Source organism: Leptodactylus fuscus, chromosome 3 (genome assembly GCF_031893055.1).
Source record: "Leptodactylus fuscus isolate aLepFus1 chromosome 3, aLepFus1.hap2, whole genome shotgun sequence".
Lineage (NCBI taxonomy): Eukaryota > Metazoa > Chordata > Amphibia > Anura > Leptodactylidae > Leptodactylus > Leptodactylus fuscus.
In genome coordinates, this window is record NC_134267.1 from 221,244,394 (window position 1) to 221,267,285 (window position 22,892).

The window sequence follows — 22,892 nt, forward strand, 5'->3', positions numbered from 1 at the left end:
CCAAAACTTACCTGAGAAAGCCAAAACGTTTTGGAAGAATGTTCTCTGGTCAGATGAGACAAAAGTAGAAAAGGCATCAACATAGAGTTTACAGGAAAAAAAGAGGCCTTCAAAGAAAAGAAGACGCCCCCTACAGTCAGACATGGCGGAGGTTCCCTGATGTTTTGGGGTTGCTTTGCTGCCTCTGGCACTGGACTGCTTGACCGTGTGCATGGCATTATGAAGTCTGAAGACTACCAACACATTGTGCAGCATAATGTAGGGCCCAGTGTGAGAAAGCTGGGTCTCCCTCAGGGGTCATGGGGCTTCCAGCAGGACAATGACCCAAAACACACTTCAGGTCAGCACTAGAAAATGGTGGTGAGAGAAAGCCCTGGAGACTTGTAAAGTGGCAGCAATGAGTCCAGCCCTGAATCCCATAGAACACCTGTGGGGGAGGAGAGATCTCTTGGTGGCAGTTTGGAGAAGGCCCCTTCACATCTCAGGGGGAACCTGGAGCAGTTTGCCAAAGAAGAATAGTCTAAAATTCCAGCAGAGCCTTGTAAGAAACTCATTGCTGGTTACCGGAAGCGGTTGTGCGCAGTTATTTTGTCTAAAGGTTGTGCTACCAAGTATTAGGCTGAGGGGGCCAATACTTTTGTCCGGCCCATTTTTGGAGTTTTGTGTAAAATGATCAAGGATTTGACTTTTTTTTCATTCTTTTTTGTGTTTTTTCATTGCAAGCAAAATAAATGAAGATATTAATACCAAAGAGTTTGTGCTTGCAATCTTTTTCTGGAAGAGACTGAGTATTATCTGAGAGAATTGCAGGGGGCCAATACTTTTGGCCAACACTGTAAGCTTTAGGAGCTTCTCTGATTTTATTAAAAAAAAAAATCCCATGATCAACTTGATGTGGACTCGGATGTACTGGATGATACTTGAATGGTGAATGAACTTGAACTTGATACATTTAATGGACGTACACATTGGGATGTCCATCTTTTTCTCAAGTAGGAGTCCCTTGATCTTCGTTTACTCCTCACGTGGATGGCTGTGTTGGGGAGGAGTTGCAAAAAGCCATGGTCAAGCTTCTTACTACTCTATGAGACATACAACTTATGGTACCTCCACTGATCTCACCTTAAACTGTGGATTCAGGCACGTGATTGTAGGTTTAAATAGAAGTTATTTCATATTAGATGGGGTTTTTTTGACATAGCCAAAAAGCTGCGCAAAGCCAGATAAAATAAGAAAAGAATCTATAGTGAAGTCACATGTTCATGTAACTTTTGTGAAATGATGCCGTATATTACTGGCCTCAGCAACCTTCGATTATATATTATGGGGGAACACGGTGGCTCAGTTGTTAGCACTGTAGCCTTGCATATTCTCCAGGTTTTTGACCCTGGCTTGTGTATTTATCTCTTGCCGCAGTTGAGCTTCAGGTTTGGTCGTTAATTTGCAAGTGTACCTATTTTCTGGAAAATTGTCTTGGGTTTGGAACATGGGTCACAAGCCAATTAGTTCCATCCTGATGTGACGGACTATGGGGACTAACTTGGGGAATCCTTAGACTCTAGACTCAGGTTTGAATTATAGATAGCTTGTTTTACTTGCAGTCCTACCAGTTACCTGCTGCCTATTAATATAATACCTTTGGAATTGCTTAGAAGGTATCTGGGTTTTCATGAAAAGTTGAAATTTGTGCAGAGTCATGCCGGACAGTCTGTACTATGACTGTATAAGCCTTCACACATGTTGATCTATCAGTCCTAGTGATCATAATATAGGATATCCAGGAAAACTGGGCTGTCAATATATGGCAAATACATGCAACCAAGAAGATAAAACACAAGTAAAAAAAATCTGTGAGCACAGTCAGGAAAGTTGCGTTCTGTCTGAATAATATTCCATCTGTAACTACACGACCAGCCAGGTTTAAATACAAGTACAGAGAAGACATTTCTTACATTGTAAACTGTGAGACTTGCCTAATCCTCAGTCTTTTCAACACAGAAGACCGTGATGAGAATCAAACCCTCCCCTCTCCAATCACCTTGTGAAGAGAGAAAGGGATTTACCTCTACACTCACTGAGTTTAGCAAGACAGAATGAAATGTATCTAGGGACGGACTTCCATAGTAACAAAAGATTGAACAGTACATAGAAGGGAGACACCTAGTGGCAGGATCTTCAGAGAGGGTTTCAGGCAGAAAACAGCAATATTACATTTAATATTAATTAAGGTACATTACTTTTTCTGTTCAGAATCACATGCTCTATGAAATGAGGCTAAGTTTTCTTAAAAGTTAGTGACTATTAAAGTGGCAATTCTGTAAGAGTCAGGACTGGATTTACAAGGCTGGTAACAATGGAAGAGAAAATGGTTAAAATAGCTTCTTATTACAGTATATTACAATTCCTATCTATGGACAACTTTTTAGTTAACTTGAAAAACCCCTTTAATTACTTGGGATCCCTTAAATCAGAGTCCCCTGGTCCTTGGTGGATGGCATTTTGATAGGGCTATAAATAGAGATGAGCGAACAGTAAAATGTTCAAGGTTCGATATTCGTTTCGAGTAGCCCCTCAATATTCGACTACTCAAATCGAATATCGAACCCTATTATAGTCTATGGGGGGAAAATGCTCGTTTCAGGGGTAGGCAACATTCGATCAAATTATACTTACCAAGTCCACGAGTGAGGGTCGGGCTGGATCCTCCGAGCAGTCTTCTCCTTGCAGCGTCCCCGCGGCATCTTCTGGCTGTTCATTCACTCTGCCAGGCATCGACTGTATAGCATTCGGCCAATCAATGCCGGTTCTGCATCGAACTTTTACATTCGAACAGCGAGTGGTACTCGATCGAGTACAAGTATTTCGAATACCGTAGTACTACTCGCTCATCTCTAGTTATAAAAAAAAAAACATGGCCAAGCTCCTAAGTAGTTTATGACACATATAGCTAAATCTCAATGGTCGGCCCCCCCTTGATTTTCCTGGTTCCACCTCCTATGGACAGTCATGGTGTGGAGCACATGGTATGCCGACTGCTAGTCTCAGTGGTCTGTCCTCCGCTGATCTAACCTTTACGTCAAATGTTGTTGAGAAAACCCCTTTAACAACATAATGGAAGAGGACGACTTGAGAACTTGGCGATGGTGTTGAGATCAAATATAAATTGTCCTTAGGGGAGATCTAATCTCCTTAAGAATCTTCAGTTTTGTTAATATCCCCTTTATATATGTAATTTCTGCTCTGTAAACTCTTCCTTTGCCTGTCCCCGTCTCGCTGTTAGTATAAAACATGTTTTCTTGGACTGTAGGCATTTTTTCTTCTCATACGACACCACTGTGTATCTATGTTATGTCACTAAGGACCCCAGATGCTTGGCCAAGCGAGAGTATGTGGTATGGTTTTACATTTAAGAGGAAAATAAAAATTATTGGATCGAGAATGTGACAGCAGCGGATGGAATAACAGCACGCAGCTCGCTTGTATGTCGTGTAAAGTACAGACGTCTCATAAGATGGAGAAATTAACACACTGGAGACTTCTGCATCTTCATGGCGCGGATCACATTGGTGTAACGGAAGCTTGGCACTGTCACTTGAAAGATGATTTCCAGACATAGTTTAATTGAGAGATTAATAATGTACTTAAAGGGAATGTCCATCCAAATTATGATTAACATTTAATAAACTTTTTCAGTAACAGAAACAGTTTTCTCGTCGTCTTGTTCCTTTTTTTTTCTGAACCGAACTTTGAAGCTTCAATTTTCTGGTGCTACGTCTATACGTCCCTAGAAACCATCAAGCATAGATTCTATGCAGTGTTTTGTTTTTTTTTCTGACATCCTAAGTTTAACTATGGTGTGTCCCTTTATTGCGATTGGACTGTTTAGCCAATGATCTTTTTCTTACTGGTAGTAGGTACTTGTCGTTTCTTATCATTCTGCCCTTACTTAAAGAGGTTGTCCAGGGAGTCTTACACCGGGTTCAGATTTTGATGCGGATTCTGCCTCCCATTGAATTCAATGGGTTACTTTTTCCATGAGCGATTTGTTCCCGCTCGCGGAAAAAAAGAAGCGACATACCCTTTCTTGGCAGAGAAAAAGAAGAGAGACGCCGAGCGCTCTTAGTGTAGTAGTTTCGGTGAGACTTAGTAAATTGGATTAGGATAATAAAGCAGATACCAGGTGGCCTCTCACCTTTTGGGGTTGTGTGAGTCACAATGCCCTGTGAAGCACATAGATATCAAGATGGAGATGGCAGCGGCTCGACCTGTTGTACCCATAGGGAGTGAACAATGTAGAAAAGTGGAGTGGATACTGGTCCACAGCAGGGACTCCGCGCTCACTGGTAGCCAATAAATAGGATGGGTCAATATAGCCAAATAAAATCTCTTTTATTGTGAGAGACAAAAGGCAGTGTAGTACGACGCGATTCGGGTTTAAAAAACCCTTTCACAAGTGCAAAATGTACTGCATACCACTGTTGTCACAAGTAGCATTCAGAATCTCACGCAATGGTAAGTCCTGGCCCTGCAGTAGTGGAGTTGCACTAGGGTTTGTCTGCCCTGACCTTATGGAGACACACCCTAGTGCAACTCCACTACTGCAGGACCAGGACTTACCATTGCGTGAGATTCTGAATGCTACTTGTGACAACAGCGGTATGCAGTACATTTTGCACTTGTGAAAGGGTTTTTTAAACCCGAAACGCGTCGTACTACACTGCCTTTTGTCTGTCACAATAAAAGAGATTTTACTTGGCTATATTGACCCATCCTATTTATTAGCTATCAGTGAGCGCGGAGTCCCTGCTGTGGACCAGTATCCACTCCACTTTTCTACATTGTTCATGCTCTTTCTTGAGGCGGATTCCGTGGCAGAGTCCACGGTGCGAAACCTCCCTCCTGACTAGGCCCTTTCATTTGGGCCTAATCCGGAGCAGAATGCTGCGAATGGATGCCAGTGCAGTGCATGCACTGCATTGGCATCCAGTCCCAGCTAGCCATTTTTTGGATTCTGAGGTGGCCTCCGCTTTATTTTACTTGTATGTGTCAGGGTTTTAAGAAGCCAGACCTGGGTGCTCTTGGCTATTTCTGACCTTGACCTGTGATTAGAACAAGCATCCGGCCACCGTGCTCCGCCTCCTCCCTGCTCTCCCTTTTTTGTCATTTGCTACTTGTGCTGTGGGGGCCCGCTTTACTATAGTCTTCTAGTAGTTACCTGTAACAATTGAAATGGAGGGAGGCGGTGGGTGACCTGGGTGCTCATTGTGATCATGACAACCAGTGTTGGAAACAGCCCAGAATCCACATGCACGTGTAAAAAACCCTGGTACATGTAAGTAGAGTGAAACTCTCTGGACAACCCCTTTGAGGGAAATCATCTCCATATCCCACTGAATACTAAATTTTGTGTTTATTAAAAACATTTCTATGCCTCAGACAATCCCTGCTTGTTAGAAAGGTCCCTTTGCTGGATCTCATCTGTAATTTGTGGGCAAATCTAACCATAGGTTTGTTTTCAATTTCTCTACAGCGCCTCCAGAGGGAAAATGAGTCATTACACAGAGACTCCATTGATTTCATGTGTAAAAGAGGCCAGGTCCTCCAGGGCAAGAGGCGCTCTTTATAACAGTGGACACATTATCATATTGGGATACTTTTGTACCTGCTGATGAACTCAGAGCAATGTGATGGGGTCAGGAGTGCTTTGTCTCATTGAAGAGACCACTTTATCAGCGTACGGAGACTTAGAAGCCATGTATGCTCCACTTGGAATTTTGGGAAAAAATATGTAACTTAATTTTCATAGTTGGAAAAGGGAAAACTGAAGCACCATCTAGTTGGAAGGTAGCTCCCTATAAGGCAATGCCTAACTTTCATGGAAGCCTTTTGATATGACTTGGGTTAAACCAATCCAGAAAATCTCTTCCAAAAGGAAAAGAAACCCATCTGCAGACAGCTGTTTTGGGTTTACTGCCCCTTGTCAATGCAGAGTAAGGTTCTTGATGATTAGGTGAGAGGACATTGATGTGGGTCAGGAGGGGTACTATGTGTCACTGAAGACTGAGACTCCTCTATCAACATAGGTAGACCCAGAAACCATGTATGTTCCACAAGAAATTTTTTGAAAAGGTATCCAAATTAGTTTTCACATAGACATGGATTCCATTAAAGAGAGCTTGTCACCCCAGCCCCTAGATAGACAGGTTGGGGTCACTTAAATCAAATGTCTTGTCTTATCTATGTTGGGTAGTCTTATTATGTGAAGACTTTGTTTCCCTCCTTCAGTATTAATTTCACTTATTATAGATCCTCTCTTTATTATCTTTTCAGCAAATGGCATGTACATGGGTAGTCAAGAAATGGTGAAAGTGGTCGAAAGGGACAATGCCACGATCAAGAAACATTTAAGCCAGGTGAGGTACTTTATATGATGTCCCAGGATTGACTGGTGTCTTCATCTCTGCCTCTTCTAGACTGCTGACCATGACCAAACCTGCCGATGTTTCTATTAAGAAGAGTTTGTCCAGGATAACAAAACATTTTAAAAAAATTTAACACATTACACAACATCTGTTCTAGGATTGTTTGTAATATTGCAACTAAACCATATTCACCTTAGCAGGATATTCCATAAATAGCAGCTAGATGGAGGTCCCATCTCTGAGATCTACACCTGTCTGTAAAATGCACCTCCGAGGTTTAGCTTATCGCAACCTCACTGACCTTGATGATCAAGCTCTACAGAAACAGCATAGCTCTTTGGACTACATTGGACTCTTTGGACTACATTATTTCTATAACTCCCATAGAAGTGAATGGCAGTTAAAGAAACAGCATAGAACAGCAAGCTACGTTGTTTCTGTAAATCCCATTCACTTCTATGGGAGTAGCTTAGAGAGCTACACTGTTTCTGTAAATCCCGATCATCGCTAGTCAGGTCACAGTGAGCTAATAGCCAAGAACTTCAACATGCCCAATCTTTTTTTCTCAAGGGAGATAAGCAGTCTTTAGATGAAACTGGTGGCGGCTATATATATGAGAAGTTGGATGGACAAGCTTCACCATGCCAATGCCCTTATGCACATGTGGTGAAATTAGTATCCATGTGGTCAAGAATCAATGGAAAGCATCAATGACAACACTTGGGATGAGATTGTTAATAAACACGATTTAGACACCATCACAATCCCATCAATAGTAGTAACGGGGGGCCTGTTAATAGTCATTCCTTCCGGTAGCAACATGGGAGGTGGTAAATAACACACTGAAAAGCCCCATGTGGTTAAAAAGCCACACCAAAAATATATATTAAAATCCACACCACTTTGTTGAAGTTGAACAATGAGATGGTTCTAATGGTGAATTCAATGTACAAGAGGGGCCTGGAAGTCCTTCTCGAAAGATATGATATCATTAGTTACAGGTACTAGATTTCTGAGTGAATTATTCTAATATTTGGAATGGAAATAGAATTTTAACCCTAAGAATTTTAATTGGTATCTGTCTTGCTCTGGATCAACACTGTAGGATTAGAGGTTGGACATGATGGGCCTTTGGTGTGCAGAGTTATTGATGCCACACACAAGCGTCTGTCCGCCTGTACCATTTTGAATCAGAAAGTCAAAGAAGAGTCTTTGGGGAAAGAAGAAGGGTTCACACAGAGTTTTTTGAAGGCAGATTTTGACGTGGAATCCACCTGGAAAAATGGCTCCTATTGACTTCAATTGGAGCCACTCGCTTTTCTTTTTCCGCTAGGTAGTATCATAAAAAAGAAGCAAGATGCCCTATCTTACCGCGGATTCCAAGACACGCTCCGGTTTAGGAACATTCATCTGGGCCTAATCAAGAGCAGGATGCAGTGACGGAATGCTGATGCTGCATCGGCATCCTATCGCAGCTAGTCATGCGGAATGTTCACAACACGGAAAAGGTTTACGCGAAGTTTTCCTCCGTCTAAACATACCAATTTTTCCTGTATGGGCCTCCTAAAATGATACGTGTATTCATACTTCCAATATTTGCTGCCAGTCATATGGCAGACAGCGTATTGGGTTGACCATGCCCCCTTTTTGCTGGACCATGCCCATTTTTGGGACATAAGAACACGTACCTCTTCTCATGATGTGACTGGTTCATGCCCTTTTCATGTAGAGATCGTGGAAGACGACGGCAGCTCTTTCAGGAGTCCTGGAGGTCACTCCTTATTTCAAGAGCCTCCCAAATGTTCCAAAAGAGATGACACATAGGAATAGATCCCACAGTAGACCATAGCATCTTGACGGTCACTTTACCCCTTTTTTAAACCATGTCGAAAAGATGAAGTCAAGAATAATCTTATTAGATCACTGACTTTCCTAGTTACTTTTCTGCAGGTCTTCATGTTCTAGGATGAGAGCTCCCATTACAGCTGATGTAGCCTTTACAAGAATATTTAGTAACTCAAGATGCTGTCTTGGCAAGTTTTATCGGACAAGAATTCTCACACTAAAAAACTTTATACCCCGTACACACATTTCACTTCTTATTACTTACCCCTTGTGGCAAATTTACTTACTCTCCCGTTGTCATTAAAATGTGTTCTAGTCAAAAAAAAAAAAAAAAATTGGACTCAACTTTAAGGTATTCTACAATGAAGGTAATGTACGCCGAGACCTCGGAGGGCTCCTCAGTGTTGTCTTTACCAATAGCTGAAGATTAGTTGGAAATTCCGCTTTGATTTCGGGGATATCTTCGTCTGGAGTTCTAAAAAGTTCTGAAAACTTTTTTAACTGTTTAGCTAGATGAAAGCTGCGGAGAACTGGCAACCTTTTTTAGTGCGTAGTTTATAGACAGGGCAAGTGGGTTAAAATTATACGGGTTGGAAGTTTATAAAAACAAAAAATAAAAGCCAAGTTGCTTTACAGTTGGCAAGTTACCACTTGAGAGCAGAAAAAAAAAAAAAAATCACAGCGCTTAGTAGTTACAGCGACTGTAAGTCAAAAGCCAATCTTAACACCTGGTTGTGCCAACGCCAGTGAAATAGATCAGTTATTGCTGGATCCTGCTCACATCTTGTGTTCTCGAGCCTATGGGAGATGAGGCACTAAATTATTCCAGTCTCACACTGAGCGCAGGTTTAGGAATACTTAGTACTGGCAATGGACAGATTGAAAATATTTTCCTTTGAGATTCCGGGCTCCCAATATAGTTGTGCTAATTAGTTCAATAAATGTTAGTTTTTGCTTTTTTTCGACAGTTTTTGCTCGTTGAGCCAATTTAATGCGCATTGTACTTTTTTGCATGTAAATTGGACCAGTCAGCGGGTCCCTGGCTACATTTTATTTGCTTTTCTACGAGGCATTCTCCCGAGAGAGAGAACTTTATATCGGTAGGTCATGTATATTGCTTTCTCCTGGTTAGTTGAACCTTTAAGGCCCCCCATACGCGTTAGGTTTTGTTCACATCTGTGCCGGACACCCGGTACAGATCCATAAAAAATCGCCGGACTAAAAAGTGCAACGAACTGAAATTTTTTGACTAGTGCTTTCACTTACAAAAAAAAGATGGACACCCGACAGATCCCTTCAGTCAGTGGGATCCTTTGGACTCCATTTGTGTCTGGCATAGAATGGATGTTATTGTGTCTATTTCCAATGGACCAGAAGATCACAATAAGGATGCAGATGTGAACATAGCATCGGAGAAAAGTTGACCAAACCCAACATTTCTGGTGGGATGCGTTTGAGGGTATGAAAACCCTCATCCCACATCTTCTAGAAGAGTTGGGCATGTTGAACTTTATCATTCCCTATCCTTTGTTGATCCTTGAGGTAGGTCACCACCACAGGTATTTGACAACAGCTTAGTCTTCTCTTCTTTTTGAAAACACATACATGATTGGCCAAACCAAGACTGTGAGGAAGAGTATTTGGCTGACATCTATTGAGAGAGGACAATGATGTGTATAATGAGTAGTACTATCATGAAGTGAGTATGGATAGGAACAAATGTAACTAGTCAAGCAGCAGCAGAAGAGGAATGTACTTCTCTTGTAGGAGGCAGTGACCTGTTCACTCAGGATTATGTTAGAGAAGACAAGGTGATGTACAATAAGGAGTATTGTCAAGGAGTGAGCATGGATAGAAACTGATGTCACCAGTCAGATGATGGGATTTCATGACAGCAGAAGAGGAATGTATTTCTCTTGTGGGAAGGCAGTGACCTGTTTACTTAGGATTTATTAGAGAGGACAATGATGTGTATAATGAGTAGTACTATCATGAAGTGAGTATGGATAGGAACAAATGTAACTAGTCAAGCAGCAGCAGAAGAGGAATGTACTTCTCTTGTAGAAGGCAGTGACCTGTTCACTCAAGATTATCTTAGAGAAGACCAGGTGATGTATAATAAAGGAATATTGTCAAGAAGTGAGCATGGATAGAAACTGATGTCACCAATCAGGTGATGGGAATCATGACAGCAGCAGAAGAGGAATGTACTTCTCTTGTGGGAGGAAGTGACCTGTTCACTTAGGATTATGATAGAGAAGATAAGGCGATGTATAATAAGGAATATTGTCAAGGAGTGAGCATGGATAGAAACTGATGTCACCAATCAGGTGATGGGAATAATGACAGCAGAAGAAGAGGAATGTATTTCTCTTGTGGGAGGAAGTGACTTGTTTACCTAGAATTTATTAGAGAGGACAATGATGTGTATAATGGGTAGTACTATCATGAATTGAGTATGGATAGGAACAAATGTAACTAGTCAAGCAGCAGCAGAAGAGGAATGTACTTCTCTTGTAGAAGGCAGTGACCTGTTCACTCAAGATTATCTTATCTTAGAGAAGACAAGGCGATGTATAATGAGGAGTATTGTCAATGAGTGAGCATGGATAGAAACTGATGTCCCCAATCAGGTGATGGCAATCATGACAGCAGCAGGAGTGGAGCATACTGAATTTGGGTCAGACAGTCACCTGTTCCCTTATAAATATGTATTTGAGGATAAGTTTGTGGGCAATAAGGATTGTAATTTGAGAAAGGATAAATTAGAGGACATCTTTGAAAATTAAGATGTTTTCCAAGCTGCACAGCCCCTGTTCCCTCGTTGATGCCAGGACTTGCCAAGATGGAAGTGCAGAGCCTCAGGTCTCTTGTTGCGTACTGTTGACCCAGTAGTAGTTAGCATCTCCACTTCCAGCCTGTCCAGTCCCAAACATGGAGGGAACAGGAACACACCACCTGAACGATGGGTAATTGTCATGGCTTTGTTTATTTTACACCATCCCCAGCTGCCTTGGGGTTATTTAGTTTATAGTAAAAGAGGTATAGCGATCCCTACGGAATGGTAACAAAGACTATTGCAAAATCGTTGCAAAAAAAAAAGTGATGTCATCTCTCTATACCAACATGCTGCTCAGAAATTATGTCATTTACCCCAGCCCACCCCATGACCAGAGAACAAATTGTAAAATTGATGACTCGATGTGAAATATTTTTGCATTTGGTGAGTTAGCTCCAGTGTATAGCACTCCATAATAATAATGAATAACAGGTCGCATCAATAGTCAGTATATTTTGACAATTTTCATGCATTGTGCAGTTTTTGTGGTTCTTGTGGTCATCCCTGCTAATTTATACACCAGTAATCCATCAGATTTTAATTTGTATCGTATGAATCTGCCCCATTGTTCAATACAATGTGATGCGCCTGCATTCATTTTTTTTCTTATTTGTCCTAAGTCCTCGATGTAATTATTAAATTCTCCATACGATATTCCAATGACTATTATATGTGACATTGTCTAAGAGTCAGAATCTTCCAATTAGTCTTATGGCAATAGCCCAACCACTGACAGTACTTGTAATGAACTACAGACATTTACTGTCTGTACATGATTCATAGAAGTGTAATAATCATTATATCAATTACTGTACAATAGTATAGCCAGCAGCGTATTGTATTACAAAGGGTTGCTTAGTATGGTATCCAGTTTATGTTCTGTTTTTGCCTGTTTGCAACATCTCCCTAAGGCCATACACAAGACATGGGAACCTATGAGCGTTTCCCACCATTACAGTACCCAACCGACTGTAGGCTCCCACTGGGCTAGAGAGAGACTTGTAGATGAAATGAACACAAGTAGCCCTAAAAAACAAATGGATAGGTCATCGATATCTAAGACTTTATTCTCACAACAGGATTACATGGCCGTGTTCTGCCACCTCTTCCTACAACCCTCCACCCACCAGCCATTATAGATGGCAATGTCTCCCCCAGAGCTGCAGAGTTGGAGTCTAGGCCAGTTTTCGGTGGAGTCAAGGTTGGGAAAAAAATCCTCCAGTTTCAAAATAAAATGATTACTTATTATATATTATGCAAATATTGATATTATATAATTATCTAGGATCATAAATGGTTCCATAATTACTTTCATATGAAGTTAATCACTGTTTTGGTTTTTTTGAGTTGGAGGAGCTTTACTGCATCTGGTAATTGTCCTAAATAGGCCTTTAGGAGACTACAAAGTAATGATTTACAGAATGGTAGAGTATTATATTTTACAGCCCCGGTTTGTCTAAAGAAAAACGTGTCCTGTAAAGATGGAGAGCAACGCTGTTCTACCCATTCAGCTTTGCCATACCTCTTCTACCTCTTCTGGCATGTGAGGCTTCTCTTGTGCTTCCCCTCTTTTCTGGAGCCCACTCATATGGCATCCAACTTTCTCCAAACCTGAGTACATTTACTGAACCCGTATCTCTTCTATCCGATATACTTTGTCAGAAGTGATACCTGCTTACGTGATATGTCTGGAGCTGCTTACACCCTTCCCTGACGCCATGTAAATTTATATTGGCAGTACTAATACCTTATGTATATTGTAAACATGGTGTCTGTATCAAATCATCTTTTGAGAATTTGACCCCATATTAGGCTTGATAACCCCATAGAAATCATAACACTGAAAGCTACTCCTGTAAAGGTAAAGAGAAATTATCTAGAAAGAACATTTCACGAAATTATGAGCTTGACTTGAGAGGCAAAAGCTTCTTCTACCATCTTGGTCAAGGACAAGTCCACTAATTCGATATTTAAAAGTGGCGATATACATTACTTGATAGCGGAAGTGGCAGATTTCATAAGGGCAATCATTGAAGGGGTATATCAGAGTTTTGACCAGTTTTGGCTGGAGTCGTGGATGGGGTTGTAAACATAGGAATTCAGTCACTGGTTTATTACTGCTTATGACTGACCGTGGGCATTTGTGAAGTCAAAGCTGGATTTGGAGTCAGGTTTAGAAAGATAGAGGAATTGGAGTCCGTGGTTTGACCCACTGACTCCACAGCCCTCCCTGTTACCAGGGAGAATAGGAAAGGTGTGTTGAATTTCAATTTTCCCAATCCTTATTTCTCGAAGGCAAACTGGAAGTCTAAAGGTGGGTTAAAATACAGAAAGAAGCAATATTCACCGACCACCAGTCCTCCATTCTAGTGTCAGGTTTCCTGTTCCATTTTATGCCAGCACTGGAATTGTATATTTGAGCTGCTTCAATCAATCACTTGGCTCAGCGGTCACATGTGAAGTTTTAGCAGTGATGTCATCGGCGCCATTCATGTGAGCCACTCTACTTCCAAGGCAGAGAAGCTATGGAATTGAACAGAGGACCCAACACCGGAACGGAGGACCGGGGAAGATGAGTATCACTTCTGTTTTTCAAACTGGAAACCCATGCAAGGCTAAGGCCCCGCCTTGTGGAAACGCAGCTTTTTTTTGTTGCAGATTTCGTTGCGTATTTTTTAGCCAAAGCCAAGAGTGGCTACAAAAGGAATGGGAAATATGAAGGAAGTTTCTTATACTTCTCCCTTCTGTCCAGTCCACTCTTGGCTTTGGCTCAAAAAACTGCAACAAAAAAAGCTGCGTTTCCGCAACGTGGGACCTAAGGTTAACGCCCCATGTTTTGGAAACGTTGCAGATTTTCATGCGTTTTTTTGAGCCAAAGTCAAAAATGGCTACAAAAGGAATGGGAAATATCTAAGAAGTTCTTATACTTCTCCTGGCTTTGGCTCAAAAAACTGCAACAAAGTTTGCAACAAAAAAAGCTGCGTTTTCACAACGTGAGGCCTTAGCCTATGGGAGATCCGTCACTTCCATAGGTGCTGGCAGCATCTTACCTTGCTCATCCCACACATGCATCTAGCCAACAACACGCGTGCACGACGAGGTCAGGAGGACAAGCAAGAAAATTTCTCTACTCCGAGCTTTAACCTTGGTGGAATGAAGAACTCCAGAGTCAAGAAAAGAAATTCTTAGGAAGCCATATGATAGAACATTCTTCAGCAATGTGACACTTGACATTCAAACCAACAAAAGCTCCACAAAATATTATGTAACAGTGATTTTCATAAGAAGTAATATTTAACCTTTACGGGGTGGAATGTGTTACTACAAAAACAAACCTAATGGTTGGGTAATTGCCGTAAGATGATCCAATCATGGCCTCCCTCTCTGTGCAGGCTGGTAGTCATCAGAAACACTAGAAAGAGGGGAAACCGCTCCAAGCAGGAGGGACATAAGTAAAGCCATGACTTTTGTCCACTCGTGCCAGACTTGGCAGAACTTCTTCTCCGTTTGCCAAGAAGCAAGAGCCACCTCGGGTTCTCTAGGAGAGCGATGACATCACACACTTTTTTCTTCTGCACCAATCAGAGCTCAGCATTCAGCGGCAGCAGCTGTCACTCATACCAGCTGAATGTGAAGTCAGAAGTGATAAGAGGCTCTCGAGGCTCGTTTAACAAGGAAACTTAATACTAGTCTTGGGAATTGAATAGTTTTGGTGTTACATTTCACATTCTGTTATTTTCATGATACATTTAAATAAGCCACTCCGCATAAAGGAAAACTTCCAAATTATAAAAGACTCCGGCCAAAGCTGTCAAAGCTTAAGCTACACGCTACAGTAATGAGCCGTGGCGTTCCGAATACAAATGGGATATGCCCGGAGGGACAGACAAATCAATGTAGTAATTACTGGGTGAGCCAATCCAGCCTCCCCGCACTTCTCAGCCTTCTATCGCTGTTGATTGACTTCTGAAGCAGCAAAAATATTCAGCCCCGAACGCACAGATTTCTTCTCACCTCCAAAGATTTCTACAGAAATGATGGACGTTCCCCCAAATGGGGCTTCTCTGAATGTCTCGATGCAGCTTCTGTGGTCTGTGACCACATGCGTTGTCCTAAGGAGATCACGATACTTGTAGAGTCTATCATCAGAGCCCAGCATATCTACCCAACTTTGCAGATACATAGGTTAGGATCACCTGAATTAAACAATGTGTTCCCCCTATGAGTTGCCGAGATATCACCATTTTTGTCAAACTACGGTATTACTCTTGTTCCAAAGAGCTAATTTGGACATTGACAATATCTGAGCAACAGAGGTACCAGTTCACTAAAAGAAAACACCATTTGATTCCGGTGACCCTAACCTATCTATCTACAGGACTGGCTTGATATGTTGAGTTCTGATGACAGACTCCCTTTGAGTGCCAACTAAAGGTTGTCGTGCTTCATCCAATACTCTATATTATGGTAGCAAATTTATATGATCCCTTGACACTAGACAAAATAATAAGGAGGGCTCATAGTGGTCCTCCCGAATAGCTGGGCCGTCCCGTTTCTGGTGTGTGACCGCTGCAGCCATTCATAGGTCTCAGCAGTGACCTCTTCACAAAAAACATGTGACTGTTGTGACGTGCCACTTGCCAAGGGGTCACTGCTGAGAACTGTGATTGGCAGTAGTGGACGCCTGGTACAAACAGTCCAAAAAACCTGTAAACTGAAGATCGGACCCGCCATAAGCTGGACGTGGAGGCCCATGAAGAGGTCAATGTATTTTTATGTTTACGGCCTCTTCAGCAACCCTATTAAACCATTAAAATAGAAATGGACAATCCCTTTAATAGTGGGGGACTCTAAGGGCTTGTTCACACGTGAACTGCCCACGCGGGTTTTGACACCGAGAGAGACGCGGCTTTCCCCTCCGCTGTCAGCTCAAATGAGGGTGTCGGCTCATAGGAGGGTGATGCCTGAAGATAGGGCATGTCGCTTCTTTTCTCCGCTAGCAGCAGCCCGCCGCTAGCGGAAAAAAGAAGCCTGGCGGTCTGCATTGTAAGGGGAGGTTTTTGACGCGAAATCCGCTGTCAAAAACCTCCCCTGGGCTCACGTGTGAACGAGCCCTAAAGTGTGTGTATGGGCCCTATAACATGGTACTACTTGGTGTTTCTGAGATCTAAACCAAAATCTGTAGTAGGTTCTCAATTACCATGTACCATTTATAGCATTTGTGCCTTTTAGCCTCTGCACGCACCAGGCACAGTCGCGACTGCTAACTGTATAAGTACACTCCTGTACATGCAGGTATATTAAAATTACATATAGATAAGTCCAATAAACTAGAATGACATAATAATAATAGTTATGGTGGCCCTTGATGGTAAGGGTTACTATTTCCCTAACAGATGCCCCGGCTCCAGTGAGCTAGTGCAGATGTATTCAGATTAATAGTTGCATTAAAAAACATATTTTTCATGTATGCAGCTGCTAATTTCTGACTAATGTATCATAAAAATTATGGGCAGCATCTCTCCCAACATCTGCTGCGATCTTTGTTTTGTCTGTTCTGAATTATTTACACAAAATATGTTTTCTCGAGATTTTGCATGTTTCCTGCTCAGCGGCAACAAGCTGCCGACACCTCCTGAGATATTGATGGTTTATATTATTCTACCATTTGCTTTTTATGTTGTGTCTTTGCTTTGTTCCGTGAAATGTTCACAAAATGAAGAACAAGCATAAATCAAAAGTCAGCAATTGTAAAACAATAACATAATGTATTATGGCGTTCATATACAGAATCATATCATATGTATGGCTGCATGTTAAGGAATGGGGTTTCCCTGTTTGGCCGTAGAGAAGGGTTCATTGGAACCTACTGACGGATGGATGGATAGATAGATAGATAGATAGATAGATAGATAGATAGATAGATAGATAGATAGATACCCTGTTTCCCTGAAAATAAGACACCCCCCTTCACCTCCTGGACCACCTACAACCAGCAGTCATGCCGGCGCTCTGCTAAGGAAGCTCCGGCATGACTGCTGATTGTTCCCCGCTCCAGTCGCTGCATAAGACATCCCCCGAAAATAAGACAGGTCATATATTTCGGAAGAGAATTTAATATAAGACACTGTCTTGTTTTCGGGGAAACAGGGTAGATAGATAGATAGATAGATAGATAGATAGATAGATAGATAGATAGATAACCTCAGGTCAACCACTTAGGGAGCAAGACAGTACAGATATCCCATTGGGGGTTGCAAATCCACAGTCTGTAGCTAGATGATCAGAAATAGCAAAAGCAAAAAAAATAAATAAAAATAGGCAGCGCTCCAATTGTAGTGAAAAAAACTTCATAATAACCTGAGACTTTGCACTATTGGGCTAAATAGAGTCCTTTTTTTTTTTAACTGCCATTTTGGTGTCGCCTATATTTTTGCAAAATCCACCAAGGAAATCTTCCTACAACCATTCACTTTAATTGAAGGGTTGGGCAAAAGCAGGATGATTCTTTTTTTTCTCTGCGAGTGGAAACAGAAGCATCTGCCTCCCATTGAAATTAATGGGGGTGTATTCTGCCCTAAGAGGGTAAAAACCAAAAAAGTAGCTAGTAACAGGAGTAACAGGAACACCTCTATACAAGACTTTTTATGCCCCTAAATAGCTTTATTGGCATACTGTATGATGTTATACTCTTCCATTTAGGAGAGATCCCTTTAAAAAATTATACTACACATTTTTGGGTTTTGTACGAGTCATATATATATAATGGATATATTCCAATATGTTGGCATCATATGTAGAATGTATCTGAAAGTAGGGAAAAATCATATGTGAACAGACCTTGAGATATCCTCAGCTGAAATATTGGCATTGCCACCCTATGAGAACGTGCACTAATTCAGGTCTGCAGCACTAGCATCTGGATTTGTATCGGCCTTGAGTCATCCTATGGTTACATTGTCAGTGGTGCTGAGATGGACGGCTCAAAACTGCCAGGACTACTGTCTACAGCAGTCATAAAAGTGTATCACATCTCCACTGCAAGAAAACTGACCAAGACTGATGAAGGACTTGTCTTTTTCTTATTTTATAGCACTTCCTGGAAAGACGCCTGGGCCCTGATGCAAAGGATCATCTTGGGGCCTCACAACCATCAGCTTTGTCCTATTTTAGCAGCTCCTACCTACCACCATGAAGACTTCTTCACAACATGACCATATTTTCCTTCATTCCCATCCCCTGTTGGTGCCCCCCTACATAATAATCATTGCTTTTTTGCCTCCCCTCCAGAATCCCTCCTTTACTATAAGCTACTGACAAACTGCTATTTTGTTTTTCTGTAATTCTCATTTCTGACAGTGGAAGGCTGTGTAGCATAAATCTTCTCATTCCAGTGCACCGGAGGGTAATAAATTTACAGTGCACATGCTTGCCAGCCATGAAAGGAAATCAGAGGAAACCCTCACGTGTTAAAGGTGACCTCTGGGCATAGGTTCCACCATTGCAACCCTTATACTTATGCCAACGTTTTCTTCCAAACACGTAAAATACCTTAGCTGAAATTGAGCGTTATTTTTTTGCTAGCTCAGTGTCTGAGCTACTCTGCTGTACTCTTCAGATATTGAGACAGCAAAGATATGTTAGATTTCAGCTCTGAAGCCTGTAGAATTATGAATGCAGCCCTGGACTAGGATAAAGTCTGTAATTCATGATCTATGCAAGAGTGGTAATACAATATAGTTACTCCACCTTTTATATAACCTAAACGATGGAGTTCAAATGTGGACATCCCCTTTAAAGGGATTCTACCATTAAAACCAAAATCTTTTGTCAATCACACATAGGAATAACCTTAAGAAAGGTTATTCTTCTCCTACCTTTAAGATGACTTCTCCGCTCCCCCGTTTGGTATAAATCTCGGTTTTCGCACTGAAGGCGGTCCTCAGCACTCAAACAGTACTGGGGGCATCCCCAATGCTGCGAGAGAACTCTCCAGCGCTGCCTCCATCTTCTTCACGCGTCTTCTTCAGGCGCTGGGGGTCAAACTTCTAGGCCTTGGGCAGAGCCAACTGTGCATGCCGACAGGCCATAAGAAAATGGCCGCTTACTTACTGTGTAAGCGGCCATTGTTCTTGTGGCCGCGGGTATGCGCAGTTGGCTCTGCCCGAGGTCTAGAAGTTTGAACCCCAGCACTGGAATAAAACGCATGAAGAAGATGGAGGCGGCGCTGGGAAGTTCTCTCACAGCATTGGGGACGCCCCTAGTGCTGCAAGAGAACTCATTTGCATACTGATGAAAACCGGGATTTATACCGAACGGCGGCGCAGAGAAGACATCTAAAGGTAGGAGAAGAATAGCCTTTCTTAATGCTATTCCGACGTGTGATCGCCAAATAAATTGATTTTAATGGTAGAATCCCTTTAAATAGTATTTGGCGCTGGAGAATTTGCGGGTAAATATTCTGGTATTAGCTCAAGTTAAAAAGAAATCCTACATCTGCTTGTGTTTCTTCAGCGTAGTAATATTTCTCTATTAACTTGTGTATTTCTGCCCTTTGGTGATACGGTTTTCTTGAAATGTTCGGCGCGCCCATTTATAAAATATTACGTTTCTTATCTCCAGGCACTTGGCAGCCATGTTGTAGGAAATCTGCCCTATGCTTTTTATTTTAACCAGAGCGAAACATATTTTACATAACTAACAGATACACAATGTCATGGTGCAACTGAAAGGCGAAAATAAATGTTCTTTTCATTGTATTTTTGCAGTTGATTTTCTACTACGGTGCCGCAGACAGCTGGTGCCCGGTCCAGTACTATGAAGATATTAGGAAGGATTTCCCTAAAGGCGATATCTGGCTGTGCGATAAGGGTTACAGACATGCCTTCGTCTTGGATTCCAGCAAAGAAGTAGCTACCTTGGTTATAAACTGGTTAAAGGAGCATCCAAACCTCTGAGATGTCCTCCACCAATAATTGTAATTGTAGCTCGGTCGTATGGTCCCGGGTTAGAGATCATAGAATGATGGGGGTATCATAGCTTAGATATACTTTACAATGAATTTTGGCTCTTCCATTGCTAACTTGGATACACTGGACAATCATTGGCTATACATAAGGCCCACAAGTAACCATACGATGGTCGGAGAGCAAAGGGATGAAATTTGTGATGGATGAAAATTACTGAAAATTCTAGTAATTCTGATCTCGCCAAGGCGTGACAATTTATCTTGAAATCATTGATGGTTAGAAAGAGGATAGAAAGGTTCATGACAGTTTTGTAGAGGCTCTAATACACCAACAATAACATAGCAATATCTTCTAGGTGGCAACAAACCTACCTAGCCTACAGAGCAATAGGTAACATGATAACAGACAAGTTTTAGAGCAAGAGGGCGAGCACTAAGGGATGAAAAAAAAATTGTAAATCCGGGAAAACCTTCACCCCTTAAACGGCAGGGAGAAAGTAAAGGACTTGGAAAATATCTAGTGACTGAGACTAGTTGACAGTTGGGCACGTTCCTGGTGGTCCCAGAACTGGAGATATGCGAGATATTGGGGGCGTAGATTCTCCTGGTCTTTCTCTTAATCATCTCATTGATGTATCTTACCGGAAGAGGAAGACTCCAGCTGGGATCGGAAATTTTATAGGTGATGCTCCATTGGAAAAGGAAGAAAATTGTCTTTCTCGTGGCACCTATTCTGTAAGTCAGTGGATGACCCAATAAAGAGCCTTGAAACCATCGAGGAACGCTAGAGTCCTCCTCATCCATAACCATTCCAGGGCTGATAATGCACGGCAAATTTAGAAATGGCAGTAACCTACATAGACCATCTGTATTATACGAAAATACTGCTTATAGAGACTCTTATCACCGGTGACTATTGTCTGGGACTCTGTTTGTTGGGAATGATGTACCAACATGGTCTACATTTCAACTATTCTGAATATTTATCTGTGGAAACTATATACATAACCCTACGTAATCACGCATACGTTCCAAAATGGAGTTGTCGATAGATGTCACACAACCAGTGTTTAGTACAGTTATTCCTATGGATCAGTGGTTTTCTAAATTCTGGGTGTTGTGTGAGACTCATCAGCTTCCTAGTCTCATGGGATGGGAGCGACATTTGTTATTGGGAGTCTGATCTAAAGATATAATCCATAAAATTATCTCCTGATTTATTACATGTTCTCTGTCCGATTCTCTTTTTAAGCTCTAATATACATGAGATTTCAACTTGCTGAATGTCCCCATCTTCCTTCTACTGACAGCTAACAAAATGTCTACCCATGCAGACAAGCCTGAACCTTACTTCATGTTGGGAATATATGGGATTTAACGTGGCAATGGTTTATGGGGTTTTAGTTGGCCCAGTTTGGTCTTTCATCCATAACATTGTACTCTTATCAGCTGGAACCCTCAGATGTCATGAAAAACTCATTAAATAATCTGTAGGCCCAAGTGCCTAGATGTTTCCTCAAGGTGGATTCACTCGCAGCAGATTTGTTTCAGAAATTTCTGCGACTGGATTTCAGTTCTGGTCATCGGACAGTTTGGTCTTTTTGGTAGCAAGCATATACAAATCTGCTGTGTGTGGTGAATATTCACCCGAAGAACCATGTATAATACATTGTAAGCCAATAGCATGGTTTGTAGCTCAGCAACGCTTCAGAATGGCATTGTTTTGTCCCAGGTTACGATACGTTCACATTTGTGCCGTCCTACAAATTCTGGTCTGTTGCAGGACCAGAAGGGCAGAAAAATGGACAGCAACGGATCCCAGATATGACAGTAACTAAGAGATACCAGAAGGACCTTATTGACTACATTATAATGTGGTCCTTCCAGTGTATGTAAAAATCGAAGGATGAAAAAGTTGGGCATGTAGTACTTGACTTATTCTTATTGAGTGTAAGAAGTGTGAAAACCACATCAGTGGCAAGAACCAACCATCGGTGATAATTGTAATTTTGGAGAAAGTCTGGTCTACAGAATTTTGTTTGAGGAACATTCCTATATGCCATGTGCTTTGTTAGGTTCTAACCAATATAATTTAACTATGACATGTTCTCTGACTGGTATTTTCAAGTTCAAAATCTGATTCAGAATTCCCTGACAAGCTTTTTTCTTAACAAATGGTTCTCCGAGCATCTGATCTGGTTTAACACTTGACCAGGACACTCTAAAACTGAAGTAGAATCCAGCAAACGACTGGAAAAATGGAAACCCTCAATAGTGAGAAGCAGGAGAACACTCAGAGACAGATGGCTGCCCTAAAGCTAACTATAAACATGGGACAGATATTTCGTCTCCTCCACCATATATGATTGGCCAAGCATGAATGTCAATGAGAATAGGAGAATAAAGGCCCTTTTACATGGGCCAACAATCAGGCAATGGAGCATTCCTTGACTTATGTAAAGAGGACAGAGATCAGACCAACAACCAAGGAAATTTAAATTTTTTGGTGATTGCAAATAATGAAAATTATTTTTGGCATGTAAAAAAGTGAGAATTGAGTGATGTATGATGGTTCTATGTGATGGCCTTTTATAATAGCACTGAACAACATGTAAAGGTTTATCTTCCCGAGGAACAAAGGAACAAGCTTGTTGAAATCCAACTTACCTGATCTCCCTTTCTTCGAACATCTGTCAGAAAACAATCTGCTGGCCCACACATGAGAATTTTGGTAACCTCGGAAAACTTTTTCTTGTCTATGGTCAACTTTAGAAAGAGGACATCGGATTGTGGAATGAAATAAAGTTCATCCAGGAAC

At 41.5% G+C, this 22,892-nt stretch overlaps 1 protein-coding gene across 3 annotated transcripts in view; it reads left to right on the top strand.

Annotated features, from left to right (window-relative positions):
- LDAH (lipid droplet associated hydrolase) overlaps nt 1–21,246 on the top strand; it is a 171,785-nt gene extending 150,539 nt beyond the window's left edge. For all 3 annotated transcript variants that reach the window (XM_075269199.1, XM_075269198.1, XM_075269200.1), the window contains 2 exons: nt 6,331–6,413; nt 19,875–21,246. In XM_075269199.1, coding sequence (XP_075125300.1) covers nt 6,331–6,413; nt 19,875–20,063 — 272 coding nt within the window. In that variant the 3' untranslated portion in view covers nt 20,064–21,246. The remainder of the gene's footprint in view (nt 1–6,330; nt 6,414–19,874) is intronic.
- The last annotated feature ends 1,646 nt before the right edge of the window (nt 21,247–22,892 follow it).